The following is a 26,668-nucleotide window of genomic DNA, read 5'->3' on the forward strand; positions in this document are numbered from 1 at the left end:
ACATGAAATCTGTTCAAATATTGCCTCAATATCTGTTGATAAATGCAGTATGCTTTATAGCAGGAAACATTTTCCCCTGAATGTAAATTATTACAAAATGTTAACAGGAAACTTTTTGAAGATATAGTCCAGGTCAGACACTGCACTAAGTGCTTTTCAGAAATTATTTTATATATCTTCCCATCATCTCAGTGAAGCAAGTATTAATCATTTTATAGATGAAGATAAAGCAATTTAGAAAGGACAAAGAAGAGTAGACCTTTACTGCAGATAGGGTCCTAAGATAGAAAATTGAAAATGGAAAAGTCAAAGACAGGGGACAATGGAGGAGGGGAGAGATTGCCAGAGTGCTAAAAAAAGATAATGGTGATCAAACTTTATAGGAATTCTTACAGTGTTGCACACTTTAATCATGTAACTTTAAATTTTCATAATTACTTGAACATTTTGGCCTCCCTCTCTGTCATTTTAGGTGTTCCAGTCAAAAACAATGAGATTCATTATAGGAACCTTTGTTTCATCAAAGAAAGCTTTATACAGAAGCTTGTAATATGAAACATGTCAAAACACAGTGGACCTAAAGCAAGGACGAGAGAACAAGAATGGGCTTTATCTCAGTCTCCTTACTTACTACTGCTTGAGAATATATGCAATCCTTCTGGGTAAGAAAAGAAGAGCTTCAGAAGTGTAGGCTAAAGTTGTCTTGTTATATTTCAGAATTTTTTCTTATGATATTCAGCATTTTGTAAGCCTTTTTAACTAAGCAGTATTTTTAGTTTTAGTTTTTCTAGAGAACCAAATTAAGGCTCCCATCTCTTTAAATAAAATTTGGAATGCATTTTCCTAAATATGTTAAACTAGTAAGAATACAAGTTTCATGGTAGCAGAATTTATTTTTCCCATGTTCTAATAAAAAATTCCATGCAGACCCAGAAAAAAAAATTAAATAGGGTAACAACATTGTAAACTAAAGATAAAACTGTAACCCAATTTCCCGAGGAATGTCCACTGACATCACAACCCAAGAACAAAACTAGAGACATAGCCTCTTAAAACACATGTGCCCTGCCCTTTCAATCAGAATAGTAAGCACAACCATAAGGAAGGCGAAGGAAATGTTACATTGTTTCACCTTATCTGTCCCTAGCTCCAGGAAAGGAGTACAGAAATGCCCTTAAAGGCCGGGCGCAGTGGCTCAAGCCTGTAATCCCAGCACTTTGGGAGGCCGAGACGGGTGGAACACGAGGTCAGGAGATCAAGACCATCCTGGCTAACACGGTGAAACCCCGTCTCTACTAAAAAATACAAAAAACTAGCCGGGCGAGGTGGTGGGCACCTGTAGTCCCAGCTACTCAGAAGGCTGAGGCAGGAGAATGGCCTAAACCCGGGAGGCGGAGCTTGCAGTGAGCTGAGATCCCGCCACTGCACTCCAGCCTGGGCGATAGAGCGAGACTCGGTCTCAAAAAAAAAAAAAAGAAAGAAAGAAATGCCCTTAAACACAGGCAGCCAAATGCCTCCCTAAGGAAAATGCTCTTTGGATAAAGTAAAACCCAACTACTGTACTTGGCATTTTGTTTTCTAGATATATATATTTTTTAAATGGAGTCCGTATAGCAAAAGGCACAAAACAATTTTTTTTTTTTTTTTTTTTTTGAGACGGAGTCTCGCTCTGTCGCCCAGGCTGGAGTGCAGTGGCGCGATCTCGGCTCACTGCAAGCTCCGCCTCCCGGGTTCACGCCATTCTCCTGCCTCAGCCTCCCAAGTAGCTGGGACTACAGGCGCCCACAACCGCGCCCGGCTAATTTTTTGTATTTTTAGTAGAGACGGGGTTTCACCATGGTCTCGATCTCCTGACCTTGTGATCCGCCGGCCTCGGCCTCCCAAAGTGCTGGGATTACAGGCGTGAGCCACCGCGCCCGGCAAAACAATTTTTTTAAATACTGGGATACACATGCAGAACGTGCAGGTTACACAGGAATACATGTGCCATAGTGGTTTCCTGCACCCATCAACCCATCATCTACATTAGGTATTTCTCCTAATGCTCTCCCCTACCCTAGACCCCCAACCCAACAGGCCTGGGTGTGTGATGTTCCCCTCCCTGTGTCCATGTGTTCTCATTGTTCAACTCCCACTTATGAGTGAGAACATGCGGTGTCTGGTTTTCCGTTCCTGTATTAGTTTGCTGAGGATGATGGTTTTCAGCTTCATCCATGCCCCTGCAAGGGACATGAACTCATCCTTTTTTATGGCTGCATAGTATTCCATGGTGTACATGTGCCACATTTTCTTTATCCAGTCTGTCATTGATGGGCATTTTTGGTGGTTCCAAGTCTTTGCTATTGTAAATAGTGCCACAATAAACATGTGTGTGCATGTGTCTTTATAGCAGCATGATTTATAATCCTTTGGATATATACCCAATAATGGGATTGCTGCGTCAAATGATATTTCTGGTTCTAGATCCCAGAGGAATTGCCACACTATCTTCCACAATGGTTAAACTAATTTACACTCCCAACAACAGTGTAAAAGCATTCCTGTTTCTCCACATCCTCTCCAACATCTGTTTCCTGACCTTTTAATTATCGCCATTCTAACTGGCATGAGATGATATCCCACTGTGGTTTTGATTGCCATTTCTCTAATGACCAGTGATGATGAGCTTTTCATGTTTGTTGGCTGCATAAATGTCTTCTTTTGAGATGTGTCTGTTCATATCCTTCACCTACTTTTTGATGGGGTTGTTTTCTTCTTGTAAATTTGTTTAAGTTCTTTGTAGATTCTGGATATTAGCCCTTTGTCAGATGGATAGATTGCAAAATTTTTCTCTCATTCTGTAGGTTGCCTGTTCACTCTAATGATAGTTTCTTTTGCTGTGCAGAAACTCTTTAGTTTTATTAGATCCCATTTATCAGTTTTGGCTGTTGTTGACATTGCTTTTGGTGTTTTAGTCATCAAGTCTTTGCCCATGCCTGTGTCCCGACAGACAGCCAAATCATGAGTGAACTCCCATTCACAATCGCTACAAAGAGAATAAAATACCTAGGAATACAATTTACAAGGGATGTGAAGGACCTCTTCAAGGAGAACTACAAACCACTGCTCAAAGAAATAAGAGAGGACACAAACAAATGGAAAAACATTCCATGCTCATGGATAGGAAGAATCAATATTGTGAAAATGCCCAACTACCCAAAGTAATTTATAGATTCAATGCTATCGCCATCAAGCTACCACTGACTTTCTTCAGAGAATTAGAAAAAACTACTTTAAATTTCCTATGGAACCAAAAAAGAGCTCACATAGCCAAGACAACCCTAAGCAAAAAGAACAAAGTTGGAGGCATCACGCTAACTGACTTCAAACTATATCATGAGGCTACAGTAACCAAAATGGCATGGTACTGGTACCGAAACAGATATATAGACTAATGGAACAGAACAGAGGCCTCAGAAATAACACCACACATCTACAACCATTTGATCTTTGACAAACCTGACAAAAACAAGCAATAGAGAAAGGATTCCCTATTTAATAAATGGTGTTGGGAAAACTGGCTAGCCATATGCAGAAAACCAACACTGGACCCCTTCCTTACACCTTATACAAAAATTAACTCAAGATGGATTAAGGACTTAAATGTGAGACCTAAAACCATAAAAACTCCAGAAGAAAACCTAGGCAACAAATTTTTTTAAAAAAACAGAAAACACTGAATAAAACAGAAAATAAGATTAAACATATCAATGGTAACTAATAAAATGCTTAAACCCTCTTATTAAAGCATAGACTAGGCATAAATTGTTGCATAATTTTCCTCAATACAAAGCAATCCAGAAATGTGAGTGTGTACACATTTACAGATGTATGTGTACATATGTGTTTACATTAGATGCATAACTAGGTGAATATAAGAGTGTAGTTATATATGTATTACAGATACTTTTCAATATCTCTGACAAACTCCACCAAAAGAAAGTAAAATCAGTGTTAAATCTGAACAAAGTAGAATCCTTGTCCTATATACACAGTAAGTAGATCAAGGAAGTTAATTTTCAGTGATTGTAAGTGTATACTCATGAATCTTTACGCAACTAAGAGACTGGAATCAAAACATATGAATTAAATATGGCTAGAAATGCAAAATAAATTAATACAATTAATAAGATAATTTAGTCAAAGAAGACAAAAATAAGACAGGAATGATTACTATAATAATGCTAATTATTAGATATATAGCAAACTTTTAATCTTAAAATCCGTATACTAATTTGTGATGAAAAACTTAAATTACATACAACAATGCTAAGTATCATAAGCAACATTCTCTGTCAACATAAAATTGAAAATCTATTACTAAAGAGAAAACAAATTTTTCAACTGCAATTTCTAAATTACTATTCTGATTAAATATGTAAATACTGGTTCAAGAAAAAATAGTAAAATCAGAAATGAGAATATTTAAATAAAAATGTTTTATAACATAAGGACTGAGGCCAAACTGCACTTAAGAGATAAATTCATAGCTTTCATATATTCTCATTATCTTATCACAAAACCGAAAATAAAGCAACCCTAAAAGAGAAGCTGGATGACAGAACCACTCTCTCACTTCTCTCTCCCATTCCCTTGGTCCTCTTTAAAAGCAACAGCAAAAGACAACCCTAAGGGAAACACGAAGAAAGGATACAAACTATTGATTTCTAAAATAGTAGAAGTTAAAAGTTAACAGATATAACTTAAAAAAAAAAAGGAGTCTGGCCAGGTGCAGTGGCTCATGCCTGTAATCCCAGCACTTTGGGAGGCTGAGGCGGGTGGATCACTTGAGGTCAGGAGCTCGAGACCAGCCTGGCCAACATGGCAAAACACCATCTCTACTAAAACATACAAAAATTAGCCAGGCGTTGTGGTGCACGCCCGTAATCCCAGCTACTTGGGAGGCTGAGGCAGGAGAATCACTTGAACCTGGGAGGGAGAGGTTGCAGTGAGCCAGAATTGTGCCACTGCACTGCAGCCTGGGCGACAGAGTAAGACACCGTGTCAAAAAAAAAAAAAAAAAAAAAAAAGGAACCCAGCAAATCTAATTTTATATTTATTTTTTCTTTTGAGACGGGGTCTCACTTTGTCACCTAGGCTGGAGTGCAGTGGTGCTATCACAAATTATTGTAGCCTTAACCTCTTGGGCTCATGTGATCCTCCTACTACAGCCTCCTGAGTAGCTGGGACCACAGGCATGAGTCACCATGCCTGACTAATTTTTCTATTTTTTGTACAGACTGAGTCTCACTGTGTAGCCTAGGCTGGTCTCCAACTCCAGGGCTTAAGCGATCCTGTCACCCCACCCTCCCAAAATGCTGAGATTACATGTATTAGCCACTGCACTCCATATATATATAATACATGTGTGTGTATATATATATATGCATATTAGGAAGAATATAATCTAAAATAAGACTTATAGCCAACATAAAGGATATTGGAAAAATAAGCAAAAAATATGCTAATATATCTGAAAATAGCCAATTTTCTGAAATCATGCAATTATATTTTAATTTTGAATACGAAGAAAAAGCAATAGGGTAAAGAAAACAGGGTCTGGATGTAGGTAATTTCACGAGTAAATTCTTTCAAAACTTCATGTATCAGATGATTTATGTACTAAAAACAAAAAAAAACTATTCTAGCGCACATATAAAGGTAAAATGTTTCTCAGTTAACACCATTATCGATAGACCTTTCTCTTATGAGCATACATGTAAAAACTAAAAGTACAGGAAACTCAAAGTCAAAGGTATGTTAAAAAAAAAATCATAATCAGGTAGAAATTAACTGAGAAATGCCAATATGCTTTAATAATAGGAAATCTAGTAATCTGATCTGTCACATCAGTAAAACAAAACTAGGCATTCACTTCTATTAATGCAAAAATGGAATTTGATAACATTCAGTATCAATTATCGATGTATTTTATCTTAATGTAATTTCTGAAAAAGGATAAACAATAAAGAATACCAAGAATTCTATCCAAGAATCCTAACCAACCGTATATTCACTGGTAAAGCACCAAAAGCACTGCCTGGTGAATACTGGATCAAAATAAGGGTTTTGGCAACAAGTACAAATACTGTTCTGTTCTAAAGAGTATGGTGACATATGAAACCAAAGAGGTATAGCTATTGGACAGGACCAGACAAAAGCCATCACTGTCAACAGATGATTCAACTGCCTACCTAGAAAATCTAAAAGGATCAACACTGAAGACAGCAATTAAGTAAAATCAATGACTAGTTAATAACATTAAAAAGCTTCCCATTTATCCATGAGATGATTAAAAAAGATGTCACAATAAGAAAAAATATAAAATATAAAAATATCTTGATTATAAATGCAAGAGATCTATATGATCAAACTTTCAAAAAGTTACAAACAGTCTTGACTAACTGAAGATATCGTATGCTCCTAGAAGGCTGAATATAGTAAAAATATCATTGTTTCCCCAATAGGTTTAATTAACTACTAGAAATGATAGCATCTAATCAGGAGCATGTACTTTACAGGCATCTCATTTCATCACAACAGAAATCCTATTAAGTCATTATCAACATTTTACTAAAGGAGTAGTCAGGCCCCAGAAAGATGAAGTGCCTTGTTCACACAATGAATAAGTGAGAAGATGAAGCCCAGGCCCTCTGAAGACAGCACTTTCCTAACAAAGATGCTATACTACTGCACTATTTTTAAAAAGTGGCACTTTGGGAGGCTGAGGTGGATAGATCATGAGGTCAAGACATCAAGACCATCCTGGTCAACATGGTGAAACCCCATCTCTACTAAAAACACAAAAATTAGCTACTCTGGGGGCTGAGACAGCAGAATCACTTGAACCCAGGAGGCAGAGGTTGCAGTGAGCAGGGATCGCACCACTGCACTCCAGCCTGGCGACAGAGTAAAACTCCATCTCAAAAAAAAAAAAAAAAAAAGTGGGAAGGGAAGGAAGAATGATACAAGTAAAAAATTCCTGACACAGAAGAGAGGGAAATAACCACACCAGAAATTAAAATACAAAGTTGTCATAAGTTAAAACTACACGATAAGGCTCAAGCCTGTAATCCCAGCACTTTGGGAGGCCGAGACGGGCGGATCATGAGGTCAGGAGATGAAGACCATCCTGGCTAACACGGTGAAACCCCGTCTCTACTAAAAAATACAAAAAACTAGCCGGGCAAGGTGGCGGGCGCCTGTAGTCCCAGCTACTCAGGAGGCTGAGGCAGGAGAATGGCGTAAACCCGGGAGGTGGAGCTTGCAGTGAGCTGAGATCCGGCCATTGCACTCCAGGCTGGGCGACAAAGCGAGACTCCGTCTCAAAAAAAAAAAAAAGAAAAAAGAAAAAAGAATTAAATTAATAAACTTACAGACATGCAACCTATAATTATTGAACATTAGCCCACAAGAGGATTTCTGCTTGTTTTCTTACTATATCTGCAGAACATATTAGATAGTGTTAAATTCACATACTCGGGACTCAATAAATAGTTTACCAAGGAAATAATTAATGTTCAATTGGGCCATAATGCTTAGTAATGAAAGCAGAGGTTCATCAAAAGTCAGGCTGCAGGCCGGGCATGGTGACTCACACTTGCAATCCCAGCTTTTTGGGAGGTCAAGGCGGGCAGATCACTTGAGGCCGGGAGTTTCAGACCAGCCTGGCCAACATGGAAAACCCCCGTCTCTACTAAAAATACAAAAAAATTAGCTGGGCATGGTGGTGCACACCTGTAATCCCAGCTACTCGAAAAGCCGAGGCATGAGAATCACTTAAATGCGGGAGGTAGAGGTTGCAATAAGCCAAGATGGCACCACTGCACTCTGGCCTGTGCAACAGAGTGAGACTTTGTCTCAAAAAAAAAAAAAAAAAAAAAAAAAAAAAAAAAATAGGACCGGGGGCAGTGGCTCACGTAGGTAATTCTACCACTTTGGGAGGCCAAGGTGGGCAGATCACAAGGCTGGTTTGAGACCAGCCTGGCTAATATGGTGAAACCCCACCTCTACTAAAAATACAAAAATTAGCCAGACATGGTGGCATGTTCCTGTAGTCCCAGCTACTAAGGAGGCTGAGGCAGGAGAATCACTTGAACCAGAGGCAGAGGTTACAGTGAGCCAATATCATGCCACTGCACTCTAGCCTGGGCAATGGAGCAAGACTCCAGCTCAAAAAAAAAAAAAAAAAAAAAAGAAAAGAAAAAAAGAAAAGAAAAGTGGAAAAAGATACTAGCCTACACATACTCATTCTCACAAGCAATCAGAAAGGAGCAAATTAAATATCTCAGCTATTAGACTGACAAAGACAGGCTTTATATTTTCAGGCTCTTTGCCCCAGTAATATTTTCATTATAAAAATCCATCACTAACTTGAAGGTATAAAATGAAAGTACTGAAACCACGTCTACAAAGTGGTATGATAAAAGTTTCAAGAAGCAAAGCAGAGCATTAATGATGCTGTACAAAGTAAAAGGCTCCCAAACACAAACCAATGTACCTTTTTAATAAAATTTGAGGAAAACAGAAGCTTTTCCTTACTGTCCACCTAATGTTATAATTTTGGACATAGCAGAATTTAAATTGTTTAAGTCATTTTAATTATTTAATAAGACAATTATGTTAGAACGACTTATAAAGTTTACTTTTTGGAAAACCTGTATGCATTACTACTACCTATACTGAGGAAACAGGTTACCCACTAACGGTCTCGTAGGACCTTTGTGAGCTGTACTGTTCAGTTAGGAATTACTGAGTGTCAGCTCCAACTTGGAGATTTCACTGTATTCTTCCCAGTTCATTTTGGAATAAAAAGCAACACTCATGCTTACTCTCAGCATTCGATATATATTTTCCATTGCTAATGTGGTGATTTATCTATAGTTTTACAATGAATAAAAGACACTACTGTGAATTAATTCAAAAGCTTCCAGCATAGCACCTAGACACCTTTTATAAGTCTAAATAAATATGCACCAGCCTCTCCACCTTATCGACTGCACAAACTCTAGAATATTTGTTTTTTGTTCCCTGCTTCGAGTATCCCTATTACCTTTTCCTGCACATGGAATACCAGCTTAATTAGTAATCTTACTTGCTATTGCAAATACTTTCATAGGTGAAAGTAAGCCATTTTTCTGTACCTTCTCTTTAGAACAGTGGTTCTCAACCTTGGCTGTACACTGAAATCACCTGGGAAGCTTTAACACTACACCCCCTGAAACTGATTTAATTACCTTGGGGTACAACCTGGGTAATGAGATTGTTGTTAAAGCTCTCCAGATGAATCTAATGTGCAGTTAAGATAAGAATCACACTTCTTTTTCCTTAAGGAAATCATATCAAAATTTTTGGGTAACTGAAACACAGTGAACATAGAATGAAATATTACAGATTTTGGACAACAATTCCATAATTTGATGTTTAAATGCTCTTCAAACCCTAGAAAATATGCCATTTGTCCCATTGATATGTCCACTATTTAAAATTATTAGGTCTTTCCTAGGCTAAAAACTGAAATAGCAATGTCACATGACTATGCAATCCACCTCTTCCTTCCCAAAGGTCTCGATTAATTTGAAATGAATATAAAGTAGCACAATCGGTCAAAAGTGGTCTACCTCACCAGCAAATGACAAAGAATTTTCCATTCAGAATTCCCAGACTTTATAATCTGGCCATCAGCTTTCCTATTTTGTTTTGAAAGTCTTTAATGACCTTACAAACTGTGTTTATTTTGTAAGAGTACGAATGAAGAGAGCTGTTTCCATTAAAAGCAAAACAAAACAAAACTGAAAAGGGAAAACACACCATTAAAATATTTTATTTCACTTTATAAGCAGTCATTATATATCAAAATTGCAGCTGATTTCATTTTTGAAGAAGCAAATGACATCATCACTTAATCCGTCTGAGTTCTCATTACCACAACTCATTCCACCAAATTAAGTGCTGTGGTCTCAGGATACTGGAAGGTTAAAAGAATCAGCTGAAGCAACAAGCAATTTTCCCTAAGATACTGTTTTAAGTCCACTGTGAGGTTTTACTTTAATATGTGGTTTCCAACTCACTCCCCACAGGGCAAGGTATTCCCTATAATTAAAAGCAGCAAATAACACAACTCATCTCTTCTGTACTGGGACCTTAATGTATCAAAGCCAAATGAGCACAAAAGATAAATCACCCTATCTCCCTAAGAGGATGGCATTTTGGACTATCACCAGATCTGCTGGAAACCTGCAGGCCAGAAAGAAAGGCATACTATGGGGCTTCAACACTGCTAACTTGTCTCTGGAGCTTGCTAGAAACATTAGGAAAGTGTTACTTTGAATTCACTAGTTTTACACCAACAGGTATTACCATTTTCATGGCTTTCTTTAGGGAAATAAGGTAAGTTTCAGAGGTCTCAAAACATGTTTAGGAATACTAGATCCCACTTTCCCACAGAAAAGTAAAAAACCCTTTCACATTGTCTTTATATTATCTTTACTCCATCCTATACCTCACTAATTCGTTAAGGCATAGACTGAATCTGAGACTTACATGTTTACAACAGACACCAAACTAGTCAGAAGATGAAAACAAAATAAAACCCGGGAAGTACCACTATGTCCAAAGGGAGATAAAAGTGGCCACTTTATAGCAGTTACAACATTCAAATGAGCGAGTTGGAGGTATATTATTTCACCCAATACTATTTCCCCACAATGTTCTTCTCCAGATCAATTTTACCTGTTTACTTCCCCACTATCTGCAATTTCACAGTATTATTTAGATACATTTCTGAAACTTAGAATTATCACAGAAAATTATGCAAAGTGATAGGAGTGATTATACAAAATGGTTTAATAAGGCACAATTTAGTGTGGTTACAGCGGAGACACACACTGAAACATAAAAAACATAGGTATATGAATTATATGGAAGGTTAGTAGGTTCCATTTTAATACCCTCTTATTTCCAGTTAAAAAATACATAAAAACTCAAATAATGAAAAGAGCAGTGACTAGAAACCTATGGATTCTAACCAAAACTACCAGCAGTTTAAGTCATATACATCTTAAATACTGTTATGAATTTAGAACTCAAGTCTGTGAACTCACATTTATGAGTAAAGGTACTTAATCTCTTCTATGTTGGTCATTATGCTTATCAGGATCTCCCTAACTTTCAAACCACCAAGGAACCCTTTTGTTACTTTTTCCTCCAAGGTCTTAATGTTTTTCTAAAGTCTAACAAACAATTGTCTTTATTAATTAGTACCTGATTTGTATTATTGTTTTTCTAGTTTCAACACTGACCCTACCTTTAACCAAAGATCTAGAACCATCAAAAGTTAATCATCATCATTATTAGCATTGGGGTGCTGCAAAATCAAGGTAAATCAGCATTAGAGGCTCAAGCACTATCACTACTGATGTCATTTTTCAATCACTGTTTGTTAGTTCATATTCATATCATGTGTGAACCCCTGGATATGTTCACTAAGGAGATGTAGCACCTGGAAAGGCACTTTGTCACAGTGTGTAGCCCATATGCACCCCCAGAATTTTCTGTAAAACCATCAGTGGTCAGAGGGCTTGAATGTCATAAACCAACCAGTATTATTCCTCGAAATTGAAATAGTCTAGACAAAAGCAAAGAAATTCATGTGTTTGTTAACTGTGTTTAATGCTACTAAGCTTTCTCAAATAGCTCGTAGACACAACCTCTTACTAACTTTGTGGACCATTTTAGCCAAGTGAAAAAAATAAATAACAGGCTGCTCAGCTCTGGTTCACAGAAACTCACCAGTTCTGATAGTGAAAGGGCTTTGACTGAAGAGAAACCTGACTCCTGGCCTGCTGGGTAAAGCTCTTACCTTTGTGATTAATTTTCTTCATAAAATGAGGACCCTTTCAGATCTCAATTTCTGAGTATCTAAATTCTTGAAGTTGAGAGAAGTGAGTAAGCAGCAATATTCATTTCAAAGACAACAATTTAAGCTATTAAATCTTTTTACTGGATGCCTGACTACTTGAAGATACAGAATAAAATATACAATGGAATAGTGATTTTGCAATTACCTTGTTACTTCTTTTAAATAATCTAACTGTATAATGCAAGACTTCAAGTAAGTTTTGACATTACTTATTAGCTTGTGCATCAAATTCACATGAACATAAATTCCCATTTCATTTTGCCCTAAGAGGAAACCAGACTGCCAAAAGTTGCTCCAGCTCCCTTTAGTAAGCAGCACATTTTTTAAAAGGTGGGGGAGGGTTGAATAAAGTAAATACTTAGGTTGTTTGGCATTCATTTTAATAAAAAATAAAAGTAATTCACAAAAGTTAATCTGTGCTCTAAGCATTTAGAATACGGAAATTCCTAAGGATTCTAATTTGTTTTTCATAGAATATATAGTATTTTGCTTTTTTTGTAGTTTGAAATTGTCTTTGGTAATGCCTGGATAAGGTTATAACAATAATCTCCTCAGTAGCATTATGAATGCACCTGCTCGCCAATTCAAATAATTTTGAACAAATATTTAAACAGAAGGAGTCAGAGAAAACTGCATTATTTGAACAGCAAAGGGAGGGTCCACTTCATTAACAAAATGCAACAAGTATTCACAGTATAAATCAACTCGTAGTAAATCTGCAAACGCATCTTCAAGAATAATATTACAGGCAGAAAATAATCTCAATTTTACCAAACATTATTTTTACACTTAAATACATTAAAAATAGGCTTAAATGCAATATGAATGCTAAAACTAGAGACTGGATGATATGAACTCATACCACAACATATACGAAAAATTTTAGTTTAAGAATGACTATTGAAGCTGACAGTCGCTTGACTAGAATTGAGAAGTGGCCACGGGTGACTGCCTCAGAACAGACTCAACTGGAGCAACTGATTAGGAAGTACGGGATTCTTTCAGGAGTGGAGTAGCAGGCTCATAAAAACACCGCAGGGCATTCAAAACTTACCTGAGTAATGGTGGCTTTAACTGTGTCAATTTGTTTGGGATTGGGAAATGCTATTATGACCCATTTCTCTTCTCCAACATGAGGAGTCTCCCTAGGATCTCGAGATGTCTTCCATCTGTAACATTCTGTGACTCAATACCTAGGGCTAGGTTACCTAAAGGATCTGTTATTAGTCTCCAGCTGTAGGGAAATATTCCATAAGGATTCCCAGAGAATAAATGATTCCAAAATGGTTGCTCAGTTTGTGTGTTTTAAAAAGTTGGGTAAGACCACTTAAAATTTTTTCTAAGAGGGCAGATCTTAAGCATACAATAGTGTTAACTATAGGTGGTTTCATAGTGTATACTTATCCCCATGATACTTACACACCTATATAACCACCAATAGTTAGGGTTGAGTGGTATGTATAGCTTTTTACATTCAATCATACCTCAAAAAATAAAGGTTAGCTAAATGGGGGTGGGAGAGTGTAGGGAGACTGAATTTACTCTGAACTACAGTTACAGTTGAAGTCAACTCAAAACCTCTCCAAATTTCTAAAAATGTCTCACACACTGAAGTTAGTATTTCAGAAAACTAATAAATGTCTGCGCATCTAGGTATGCCTTGAACAGACTACAACCTCTCTAGATCTCTAGATCTTATCACAAACTGAGGGAACTGTTAAGGATTTCTACAGAACCTTCCAGGTTCAGCATTCTATTAAAAAGATTTCCTAGAGTTTCTGTTGTAAACATTTAACCACTTAGAACAATTTGAGTCATTACTCCTGTCTGCTACAGAACATCAGGCCCCTGGGATCTTGTTTTGAAACTCAAGTTGGCCGGCCTTTCACCTGAAACAAACTTCTTACCTTTTGGGGGAGAAAAAGCATTTTGCTCCTCAAAAAAGCATTTGGAAAGCATTTGTTATGAAGTGGTCATGCACCAATCCTTTATCTTTCATCAGTAAGAATGTATTTCATTAATTAGGCCTGCCCAGACCAGAAATTACTTACCCACAGACACTTTACAAAGCTGCATGCCTTCTTCGGTGTTTGAATTTGATGTCCTGGTTGTATGGCAATATAGGAAACGTATGAATTTAACTTTCTTATTCACTGAGGAAAATTTCTACCCCTCTTAAGTGAAGATTTCTCTCTACCTAAGATAAGAAAAGTACTCCGGCTCCACCTGTTTCGCCTAGCTACACCACTCATTCAGACCCTCGGCAAACCCAGCTCTAGCAATATCACGCCAGGCTAGGTGGACAGGAATGCACCAGTGCTGTTGGAAATTAAAGTTGGTGGGAGTCGCATTCTAATCCGGCCAGAGCTGCGCCTGCCGGGTGCAACCGCGGCACGGCCGGCGCTGTTGGTCTCTGTCTCATGGATGGTGAGCTGACAGCTCCTGCCAGCCCAGGCGGGGAGGAGGAGAAGAGGTGTCCGCTGCAGCCCCATACCCGGCGGGTGAAAGCACCGTCTTGTCCCCAAAGATTCCTCTGCCCTCAAAGACTAACAAAAATACGGTGTCCTGCGTTTCGCAGAAGGACGGGAGGCGTCCAGAGCTCTCCCGGGAGAAAACCCCAGGGAGAAGTGGTGGCAGGAGGCGCCCGGTCCCGCAACTCACCTTCTGCTGCCTCCGGGCCATGTCGGTGGGCTGTTTGGCGTTGAAGGGGTACGCGATGCACCTCACGACGAAGACGTAGAGCTGCAGGCGGATCCTCCGCTCCTGCTCATCGTCCAGCTGCCGCTCGGGCTCGTCTCGCCCCTCGCTGAGCACAGAGGGGCTCGGGCTCACGGATCTGGCCGCGCCGCCGCCGCCGCCCGCGCGCCCCGGCGCGTCCCGCCGCCCTTCCCGAGTCGGGGCCGGCGGAGCTCGCTGCGAGCCGCCGGCCGCCACCAGCACATCGCGGCTCTCCTCTTCCAGCCCCTCGTCCGACTCCTCTTCGCTGGAAGACGGGTCCAGCATGGTGCTCCGGAATCCCCGCCGCTCGGCCCTTGGTCCCCAGGCGCCTCACCCCCGGCGGCTGCGCCCGCGGGTCTGAGGGAGCCGCGGAGCTGGCTGCAGCGGCCCCAGAACGAAAGGAAAACTGGCCAGGGCTTTCCGGACACGTCGAGTTGGATTCAGGAGTGTTTCCTACCACCAGGGCGAAAGGGGCGGGCAGGAGCCGGGAGGAGGACTGGGAGGGGGGAGAGGGGGAGCCGCCGGGATTGAATAGGCGGAGTTAGCGTTGGGGGTGAGCTTGAGCGCCTCAGGAATTGCTCCGCCAGTCCGGGGCGCGCCGACCCAGCGGTTCCCCAGAGCCCGCCAGCAGAGGCAGAGCGGCCCGAGCGCCTGGACGCAGGTGGGGAACCTGTGGCGCTTACTACAAGCAACACGTGGAATTGAATGTCGAGGAGCCGCGCGGGGCCGCGGAGTGCGCGTGCGCGTGCGCGCGCCGCCGTTGCTGCCCGGGCCCCAGTGCCCGGGCGCCTGGTGCCCTAGCACACAGTTTGCAAAGGCGGGGAGCGGCCGAGCTCTGTGGCCCGCGTAAGCGCCCACCGGGGCTGCTCGAACTACCCTCACCCTACCACCTATGATCTTTTCTCCAGCAGGTGGAGGTGGAATGGGGAGCGGAGAGGGACTGTCCCCTAACAAGAGGTGACGAGGAGCGGCCGAGACATCTCCCCAACCCGAACCTGCTGCCCGGGATTGAACCCCAGTGCGGAAAAGCGGGACTGGAGTCCTTCACCACGAAATATCTTTGCGACAAGACTTTGGAAAGTCTCTCTTGCTCTGCTCTGCTGCCGTTTTGATCCTCATGCTGAAGCCCAAATTATAAACGTCGAAGTAATTAAAAAAAAAAAAACAAAAAACAAAAAAAACCAACGAGGTTTACTTTTTAAACTGTTCTATTCCTGCAGACTCACGGCAAGAGAGATTTTACATGTGCAAAATGACACTCTGATTCAGCTCAAACATATCTCAATTATTTTCTGGGTTGGGATGCAGTTGACTCAAAACAGGTTGTGTAGTGTAGACATTTATTCAGCAAATATTTGAGCGCCCTCCCGGTGTCCAGCACTATTAATTAGCCTTTTGCGGAGCCCACGGTGGATTAAGGCACGTAACACACTCAGTCGCTGATCGTTCTGGCCTCAAGTGGGCGTCTTGTAGCTGCACCAAAGCCTGCCTTATCTGCGCAGATTTCTCAGTCCTAGTGCTGGAACCACCTAGGAGTTTCTTGTAGTAATTCTGTGTCCTGAGTCTTGACAGAGGGGGAAATAGGCAAAACAATGCATTCAACACCAGGTGGAGTGTGCAGCGACCAGGTGGGCAGGGAGGTGATGAAGATCAGTGGAAATGACACAGGGCAAATTAACTACCAGCTCTGAGCACCTCTACCACCATAGTCAAACAGCAGTTTTAGCTTTTTCAGGCCACTTTCATATAGTTAGGGACACAAGAGAGACTTCTACATTTACTGACTTTCTCTCTAGATGGAGTAAAAGACAAGGAGGCATTTACTCCTGAGGAGTCTTACCTATTTGTCTTTGCCTAATCCATAGCAGGCCCCTTTGTAATAAAAGGTCTTCAGTAAGAGCATGGCTGTTGGGATGATCACAAACTGCCAAGAAATAGAAAATCTCAAACACCGATGTATTTAAAGGCAATGTTTTATTTTCAGCAAGGCAAGCAAATAGCAATCTTATTTGTCATAATATCTGGTGCTTATCTAGCACTTTGCAAAGATCTGTGAAATTGTTTATCTAATACCCTCATCAAAATAATAGCTTTCTGAGGCAGGTGATATTATTATTGACTGTCCTTTGAACCAGATATTGCACTCAGCTCTTTACATACATTATCTCACTTATTTATTTTAGTTTCCATTGTTCAGATAAGGAACCTGAGAGTTGAAGAATCCTTTCGTTAGGGTACAGAACTAGCACCTAATGCAATAAGGACTCAAAACAGTTTTCTAGTTTCAAATAGTGTCATTTTCTACTGCAATTTGCCTTGATGATAAGACAGTATATTAAATGTATGAGGTTTACTAAACTAATAAATAAAAATTTCTAGGGACATAAATGTATGATTTAAATATAGCAACTTTACTGCTCTTGCCAACCATGGGTATATTTTTCAGTTTCTTTTATTCATTAATATGACTTGATGTGACCACTTATTCTTTTCCCATTAAAGGTGGTTATTAAATCAAAGATCTCCAAGCTTTGAGGATCCCACAGGAAAACATCTAATAATTTTTATAACAGGATATACAGTGTTTTCTCCATGAAGATGAAAATGACTTAAGAGGCATAAATTAAAGAAATATCTAAAAGACAACAAAGAGAATAAGCATTTCATTAAACACACATTGATTAGGAAACTAACATATGCTAAAGCTATACTGGATATATTTAGAAAAACAAGACATAGGCCTTAAGTTCATCAGTTAAGGAATGACAAATGAAAAAAACATTTATTTTAAAAAATCAGTATTTGGATTGCAATTTGATGAGTGTTCCAATAACCTGGAAGATAATGGCAATACAGAGAAGAAACACTTCATTCAGAAGATAGTAAGTGATATGGTTTGACTCTATGTCCCCACCCAAATCTCATCTCTAATTGTAATCCCCACGTGTGGAAGGAGGGACTTGGTGGGAGGTGATTAAATCATGGTGGGGGGAGGGCGGTTTCCACCATGCAGTTCTGTGATAGCGAGGGCGTTCTCACAAGATGTTCATGGTTTAAAAGTGGCAGTTTCCCCAGCTCGCTCGCTCGCTCGCTCTCTTTCTTTCTCTCTCTCTCTCTCTCTTGCTGCCTTGTGAAGAAGGTGCCTGGTTCTCCTTTGCTTTCTGCCATGATTGTAAGTTTCCTGAGGCCTCCCCAGCCATTCAGAACTCTGAGTCAAGTAAACCTCTGTTGTTTATAAATTACCCTGCCTTAGGTATTCTCTTTATAGCAGTGTGGAGACAGACTAATACAGTAAGAGAAGACTTCCAGGATGCTTGACATATATCTTGAAGAATAATTTAGAGCTGTTGAGATGAGGGCGCTGTAGACAGAAAGAGCAGTATTTGCAAAGATGTGAAATTGTTTGCCACTTTGGAGAATTACAAGTAAACTGGCTTGCCTGACGTGAAGAATGTATATAATATGAATATGTGGAAAATGAGACTAGAACATAAGCAGAGGCAAATTCAGGATTGCGTCTGTGTGCCATGCTTTGGAATTTAAACATATCCTGAAGAAAATGAGGAAATACAGAAGGCGTTTTAAGTAAGGTAAGACATACTGTGATCCATAACTCTTAAGAGTCAATCTAGAGCAATATAAGGGCAGTGAAACCAGAAACAAGCTATGAAGAGGAGATTACTAGGGACGTCTCAGAGAAAAACAATGGGGCCTTGAACTTAAGAGAGAGGATAAGAGGAGGAGGAAAGCTGATGAGATGGACAAAGGAATTAATAGAATATGTATGAGGTGCTGAGGAAGAGAGTCAAGCATAGAAGATGCTTGTCAGAATAGGGTAACTTGGTTAATAATGGATGAAATATGGTCTTCTAGAAGACAAATAGGTTTGGAGAAACATCAGGTCTTTGAGGAGCTTAAAATCCACATATGGTTGATAAGGTCTAGAAATGATGTGTTCAGAGTGAGAAGAGGGCCAATGAAACTTCCTTGCCTCTCCTCTAATTAAGGGATGGTTTGAAGAAAAGGAACCTGAAAAGAAGACCTGATTATTAGTTAATTGTACCCATATAATTTTAAAGTTTTTAATTTTGTGCTTGCGCTAATGTTTTTGCCAAATTTCTAACTTACATATTAGCTTTTCAAGTCGTTATAACTTTGGTTGATGCTCTGGAATAATTGATTAAATGAGGCCCAACATAAGGCTATATTGGGCACGCAGCATAAATGCACACAATACACTTAAACTTATTCGATGATTCATTTTTACTTTTGTCAAGGTGAGCATAAAAACAAATTGAATTTATACTGCTTTTTAATGAAACATCTCTAATGCTAAGGAAAGATGGATGCACAGTAATAACATGGAATATAAAATATGTTTTTGGCAATAATATTTAAGGAAACACATGTTTGACCTGAATATCATAGGTGGGCTGTTTTCTGATTGAGAATTAGTTTGTGCATTTGGCCTCAAAGTAAAATGTTAACTCTTTCAACTCATAGATGAAATAATTTTCTTCACAGAACAGATATTTTTTGGGTTCCCACTTTAGGTTATGCATTATTCTCAATACATAAAAGCTAATAATTTACCCACTGGGAGCATGCATATGAAATAGACATGAGAACAAATTAAACAATTATGATAATATATGCTCATGTGTTGTTAGAGAAAAATTCTTAAAATATCCTGTAAGTGTCCTGAAAGTGGACAGTCTATTATCTTTTATAGTGTAGTTATAACTAAAATTATTGTACAACAGAAAGAGGAATTGTTTTTAGGACAAATGGAAGAATCAGTTTTGCAACATCTATGGGAAAACTGTCAGCTCACAAAGAAATATGCACTTACAAAAATAAAATAAAAACAATATTTTTTGAAATTTTATGATGAATATTTATATCTTATGAGGCAATAATCCTCTTGGAAACCACATTTAAATCCCTTCTCTCCCTTTACTCTGCTTTTGCCTTTTTTCCTCTCTAGTTAGAATCTGAGTCAGTAATGAAGAACTGTTCTGGGACCACACATTTTACAGGTAATGGGTGAAAATATTTGCAGATGATAAGCATAAATTGACAAATAAATGAGTAGTTCCCAGTTCACACGCACACACACACACACACGCACACACACACACTACACTCAAAGGGTTATTGTGAAGAATAAATAAAATAATGCATACAAAGTACTTAAAGTACTTAATAATGCGTGCAAAGTACTGGTATATAGTAAGTTGTCAGTTCATGCCAGGTATTTTACTATTATACAGTAATCACTTTATTATTAAGCTCACTTTTGGCCATAGAGCTATAGAAACAAAATTTAGATAAAGTTGCAAATTGTTCTATGCATTTATTTATTGGATTTTTATAACACAGAATCTGTATTGCTATTATCATTAACCTGTAAAGACTAACTCCCAGATGTTACAGTATCTTGATCTCAGAGATTTCATAATTTTTGTAAGAAAGCTTGACCCCAAATAAGAAGCTACCATCCTTTTGTTCCTATTCAATCTATGGGCATTCATTAGAGACTGATTACAGTTCTATTGTCTTTTAATTTTCTATGTTATGAGAAATTTGAAGGAAATGAACAGAAATGAGTTGACTTGTAAAGTTCAGGGAGGAAGGGAATGTAGAAGCACATTGTGGTCTGTGTTCAAAGTGTCACAAGAAAACTCTTGCATCAATTCAAGATATGTATTCAGTAGTTATTATGATCACTAGAGAAGCAAATATTTAGCCCAGAAGAGAATGTTTGGGTTTTTAAAATGTTAATAAATCCATAAACAATGTGAGATTTTTATGGCAATGGATAAAACATAGAAATTATGCTTATACTTGGATGAAGAAATAAATAGCCAGAGGCTTTTTTCTCTCCAGCTTTCATAGATTTTTATACTTATATTGACTTTGTTGTTAAACACATTTTCTGCCAGTCAATAACATGTATTGAGTGCCTAATCTAAATTAAGCACTACACTAGGTCGTTGTAAAGAGAGAATTGCATTGATTGACTAGGAATTCAACCAATGTCTCACTTAAGAGATGAAAATTCTACTACTGTAAAATAATTTACACCATTTTAACAATAATGCTCAAGAAAATTCAACTACGGTGAAGTAGAGTTTTTATGGAAAAATTATAAGACTAGTAAAAATAATATTAGGTGGAAAAAAGAAAGATGTGTCTTTATTAACTATTTGCTGTTACTCTAGGCTATAATTATTATCAAATGTTTTGTTCTTTGGACCCATTTTCACCCTTAAAAGTTATTAATGACCCCAGATAACTTTTTTGGTGTGGTTATATTTATCAGTGTTTCTCATATTAGAAAATAAAGCTAAAAAAAGTTAGAAATAGCTATTTATTAGTTTATTTTAAAATAACACTTATTATATAATATAAATTATATATTTTTATGAAAAAACCTATTATATTTCCAAAATTAAAAGTTGAGTGAGAAGATTGGTACTATTTTTACACTCTAAAAATCTCTTTAGTGTCTGGTTTAATAGAATTCATCTGGATTCTCATATCTGCTCCTACATTCAATCTGTTTTAATATATTATTTTGACTAAAATAGATGTAGAAAACTTGACATCACATAGATATATAGTTGAAAAATGGAGGAGTATTTTAATAGCCTTTTAATATAATTGTGGACTTTCTTCTTTGGTTTTATACCAAAAGTCAACCAGTGGTAGTTTCTTAAATGTTAGGTATAATGTAGAATGGAAAACCATATCAATAAACTCTTCTTATTCTGTGATTTTTTAAAAATCTACTAGTCTATCTTGAATTGATTTTTTACCTATGCATTATTTTGTAATACTATTTATTGGTCATTTGGAAAATACTGAGTTTTATAAAAAATGAGTTTTATAGATCTTTCAAAGTTTGACACATTTTATTAAATAGTGTCAAAAATCACATTTGTCAATAACACTAATCTCTTGAGAATAGTCTATTGGAAGACTATCAAGCTCACTGTGGCACATACAAGTTTTACAAAATTTTAATTTTTGCTTGATAGCTTGAATTTTGTCACTGGCAACAATACTGCCGGTTATTTTCCTTAAAGTGACAACCTTGCTTTATGCATGCGCTTTTGAGAAAAATTCTGCAGAATATCCAAGTCTGAATAATTATAATTTGTCTGTCAGTTGTTTTCTCAAGTAAAAATGGGGTTCCACGAAGAAACAGCCAGTTCAGCTTGCAACTCAAACAGGTACTTCTCCTTGATACAACCATTGTACTTCATTAGGTGACAAGAAGGGCTTTATCCATACTTCCCATTTTTGCCTCACAAAATATTTTTTTTAACTTTTAATCAGACTGGGCAACATGATGTAACTCCATCTCTATAAAAAAAAAAAAAAATACAAAAAATTAGCCAGGTGTGGTGATGTGCACTTGTAGTCCCAGCTGCTCGGAAGGCTGAGGTGGGAGAATCACCTGAGCCCAGGAGGTGGAGAAGTGAGCCTGATAGCACCACTGCTCTCCAGCCTGGGTGACAGAGTGAGACCCTGTTTCAAAATAAAATAAAATATACCCAAGCATTGAGATTTAACAAAATTAATAATTTTTCCTGCTAAACCAGGAACTTTCCTAAGTGAAACTTACATTTGTGTTTCCTGTGAGTGTGTACCAGTGAATAACACATGATGACTAGCACATTTTTATGCCACTGTCTTGCTTCATTCTAAGGTACCAGCAGTTTTACCACCAATGCCTTTGTGCCATCAATACAATGTCAACACAGCAAAAAAGACAATAATGTCTTAATATTCTTATGAAAACAGTTTAACTTTGTAGATTTCCCTGAAAAGGTCTCAGTGACCCCCACGGATTTGAGGACAACGTTTTGAGAAACCCAGTCTTCAGAGTCACGTCTTTAATCTTGCCATTGAACAATGAACACATTGTTATTACTGAACAAATATTTACTCTTAAATATTCTCTCAGCCTGATTTAAGGATAAAGTAGGTATTATACTATGTTGAGCAAATAAAGCTAGTGGATCCAATTACACTTAAAGATACAAACTCTGAAAATGTTTTCATTCCTAGTTTAAATGACCAGGTATCTAATTTTTAAATGAATTTTAATGTATTCTGCTCTTTATTATAAAAGCATTGATTCAATTCACAATATTATTCTACAATGTTAATGAACAAAAATTGTACCTATAGTTCTACGTCTGATAATCTGAAATTTTTCATTTAATAATATAGTTCCTTGGATCTGAATTTAAACATTATGCTTTTATCATATATCTGAAATTTCCCTAAATTTCTCATTAGCTAAAAATCACCTATCTACATCTGAGAACTGAACATAAAAATACATATATGGCATAATTAGAATTTTTCAACTTTATTTTTTTCCTTTTAATATGGATATCTGGGAAGTACTTAATTTGATTAAATTTGTGACAATTTTATATTTGAAACAAAATTTAGAAATTTGGAGTCAAATTTACATTATATAGAACATGACTCCTAATGAAACATGATTAGAACCTGTATTATCATGTGAGGATAAAGCCAAAAATTCTATATTGTTATAGTAAACATCATGTTTTTACATCTCCCTCTATAGTATCATAAAAATAATCTATATAAAAATAAATCTGTAAGAACACTTTTATTTGTACTGCTCTTTTTACTAATATATAATTTAGTTTTGGGGGAAAATGAGTCAAAACCAAGTAGGGATGTGTGTGTGTGTGTATGTGTGTGTGTGTTTGTGTGTGTGTGTATGAGAAAGAGTATGTATTTGAAAAAAATGACAGGTCCTTTCCATCCCAAGAAGACTGTTCATATCATTATAATTAAGCCCTCAGCTTCTATTCATCAAAATTATGGGCCGGGCGCGGTGGCTCAAGCCTGTAATCCCAGCACTTTGGGAGGCCGAGACGGGCGGATCACGAGGTCAGGAGATCGAGACCATCCTGGCTAACACGGTGAAACCCCGTCTCTACTAAAAAAATACAAAAAACTAGCCGGGCGAGGTGGCGGGTGCCTGTAGTTCCAGCTACTCTGGAGGCTGAGGCAGGAGAATGGCGTAAACCCGGGAGGCGGAGCTTGCAGTGAGTTGAGATCTGGCCACTGCACTCCAGCCTGGGCAACAGAGCGAAACTCCGTCTCAAAAAAAAAAAAAAAAAAAAATTATGACCAGAGGAAATATAGTTGAACAAAAAAAGAAAATACTATTTAAAACCATAAAGCATGGATGAACTCTAGTCCAGTAGTCCCCAACCTTTTTTTGGCACCAGGGACCAGCTTCATGGAAGACAATTTTTCTACAGATGGTGGGGGCAGGGATGGTTTGTGGATGATTCAAGCACATTATATTTATTGTACACTTTATTTCTATTATTATTACATTGTAATATATAATGAAATAATTATACAACTCACCATAATGTAGAATTAGTGGAGCCCTGAGCTTGCCTTCATACAACTAGATGGTCCCATCTAGGGGTGATGGGACACAATGACAGATCATCAGGCATTAGATTCTCATAAGGAGTGCGCAGTCTAGATCTCTCACATGTGCAGCTCACAATAGGGTTTGCCACCTATGAGAATGTAATGCTGCCGCTGATCTGACAGGAGGCAGAGCTCAGGTGCTAATGCAGGCAATGGGGAATGGCTGTAAATGCAGTTAAAGTTTCACTTGCTCACTTGCCACTCACCTCGTGCTGTGCAGCCTGGTTCCTAACATGCCACCAATTAGTAAGTGTCTGAGGCCTGGGGGTTGGGGGAAACTCCTATGTGAAATGTGTCATACTGATGGCCTTTTTTCTAAATAAAGGATTCAAAATTTGTATCATGGGGTCCAAGACATCAAAAAGATAGGAGCCACGGTATATGCATTTTAGTTAGAATGAGGCAATCTACACTATATGACCTAGATAAATCATGTGATTCCCGAGGTCTATATCTGATAATTAAGGTGAACTAAAGATTAAGGATATTAAACATACATACATAACTATGCCTTAAGAATTCACTGAGGAGTTTTGTCCATCAATTTTTCCTTTTTTTTTTTTTTTTTTGAGAGGGAGTCTTGCTTTGTCGCCCAGGCTAGAGTGCAGTGGCGAGATCTTGACTCACTGCAAGCTTCCCCTCCCGGGTTCAAGCAATTCTCCTGCCTCAACCTCCCGAGTAACTGGGATGACAGGCGCACACTACCATGTCCAGCTAATTTTTTGTATTTTTTTAGTAGAGATGAGGGTTCACCATGTTGGCCAGTCTGGTCTCGAACTCCTAACTTTGTGATTTGCCCAACTCGGCCTCCCAAAGTGCTGGGATTACAGACGTGAGCCACCGTGCCCGGCCCCATCAATTTTTCTTTAAAATTTTTCTTAAATTTTTCTAAAAAATCTAAACTGTCTATGTGTTCTACATTAAAATAACAGAGATTGTTAGGGAAGTTTTTGTTTTAAAATATCTTTGTATAAAACTAAGCAATAATGAGCATAAATCACTTATAAAAATAATTGAATGCCAGATTGAATATAAGGAGACTTTATTACCAGTTACACAGTTTCAGTAGATAATTAAATAGGTTTATTATCATATCTAAATTTCTTAGCACTCTTTGGGAAGTGCCCCATGGCTACTAAGAACATTTCTACTTATCATTATTTCCCTGATCATCCTTGCAAGGTGATACATAGTGATGTCCCATTGTCCTATAGAGATTGATAGTATTCTTGGCCAAATGTCTTATTTCACAAAGTTATAAATTTGTATTGTAATAAAAGTTTATTTTCCTTGTTAGTAGAATTCTTAATTTTCAAACGAAAAAATAATTACAAATCTCTGTGCCTTTACTTACCATGCTATCACAAACACACATGTACACACACACATGCACATACACACACAGGAGTTATTTAATACTGCACAATTTTTCCCTTATTTATTAAAATATTCTCCTCCCACAACACTTTTTGCTGATAGTTTTCCATTCCCAAACTCAAAACAATTTTTGTATTTCCAAATTTTACAAATATAGATACATCCATAAGATGGTGCTGTATCTTTAATTTAATCTGGTCAGATACTTGGTGCTATGGTACATCTATTACAAATGTGGTTAAAAGAATGGGTTAGAGTTTAATCTTTAATAAGTCTTATGTCGGGCAGCTGACAATGTAAGTTTAATCAGAAACTCTTTAAGAAACTTTTCCTCACATATCATACAATTGCTAAAGTCTCTTTATTCCAGATCTAGTTGCCACGTATAGGCAAAAAAAATAATTAAAATTCTCATTTCAAGAGACATTTTCTGAAGAAGAGTCATTTTGCACATACCATATTAGACAAATGAAGCAATTGAATTATATATAGTATCAATTTTTACCAAGGTCAATAGTACTCTTTAAAAGTCCTTCAAAACATCCAATTTCATGGAAATTAGAAATGACATTACATGCAAGCACTTCCTTTCAAATGTCGAATGACTGTAGAGGAATTAACTCAATAATTTTTGTACCTAGCAAGGTTATTTATCCAGTGAGGGAAAGGTAATTTAATATATGCTAATTATATATTTCTAATATAGGGTGATGCAGTCAGGAGAAGCAATATTTCATTTCCTTTTTGATTATTCTTCATAAACAGATCTAATAAGTAGAGTGCTTAAAAACTGGTTATATAACCCTTTATTTTTAAGATGAACAATCTATGTCAAAGGAATAGAAACATTTTGTAATGTAGGCGACAAGGAAAAGCACAATCATGAAAGAAAATATTTAGAGTCATGAAAGGCAATGATATCTAGATGAATGTATCCAAGACAGGAGCCAAATCTTCATCACATAACCACATGAAAATCTCCAATGAAATATTTACTGCTGTGATTTTGAGACATATTTAATTTTATACATTTGTCTTTCAGTTACTTAGAATGTTTTCTCCCTGTGAACAGAGCCACTTTCTGAATGGCACAATCAATGTGTCTCTTAA

The 26,668-nt window shown here is 37.8% G+C and overlaps 1 protein-coding gene across 9 annotated transcripts in view; it reads right to left on the reverse strand.

Moving 5' to 3' along the window:
- CADPS2 (calcium dependent secretion activator 2) overlaps positions 1-15,089 on the reverse strand; it is a 573,333-nt gene extending 558,244 nt beyond the window's left edge. For 8 of the 9 annotated variants that reach the window (XM_045388493.3, XM_045388491.3, XM_065542514.2 and 5 more), the window contains exon 1: positions 14,621-15,089. In XM_045388493.3, the coding sequence (XP_045244428.1) occupies positions 14,621-14,962 (342 nt within the window). In that variant the 5' untranslated portion in view covers positions 14,963-15,089. Of the gene's footprint in view, positions 1-14,010 lie in introns of all 9 variants that reach the window. The other variant, XM_074035886.1, reaches the window with a different exon arrangement.
- Between the last annotated feature and the right edge of the window lie 11,579 nt (positions 15,090-26,668).

This window comes from Macaca fascicularis, chromosome 3 (genome assembly GCF_037993035.2).
Source record: "Macaca fascicularis isolate 582-1 chromosome 3, T2T-MFA8v1.1".
In the NCBI taxonomy this organism is placed as follows: domain Eukaryota; kingdom Metazoa; phylum Chordata; class Mammalia; order Primates; family Cercopithecidae; genus Macaca; species Macaca fascicularis.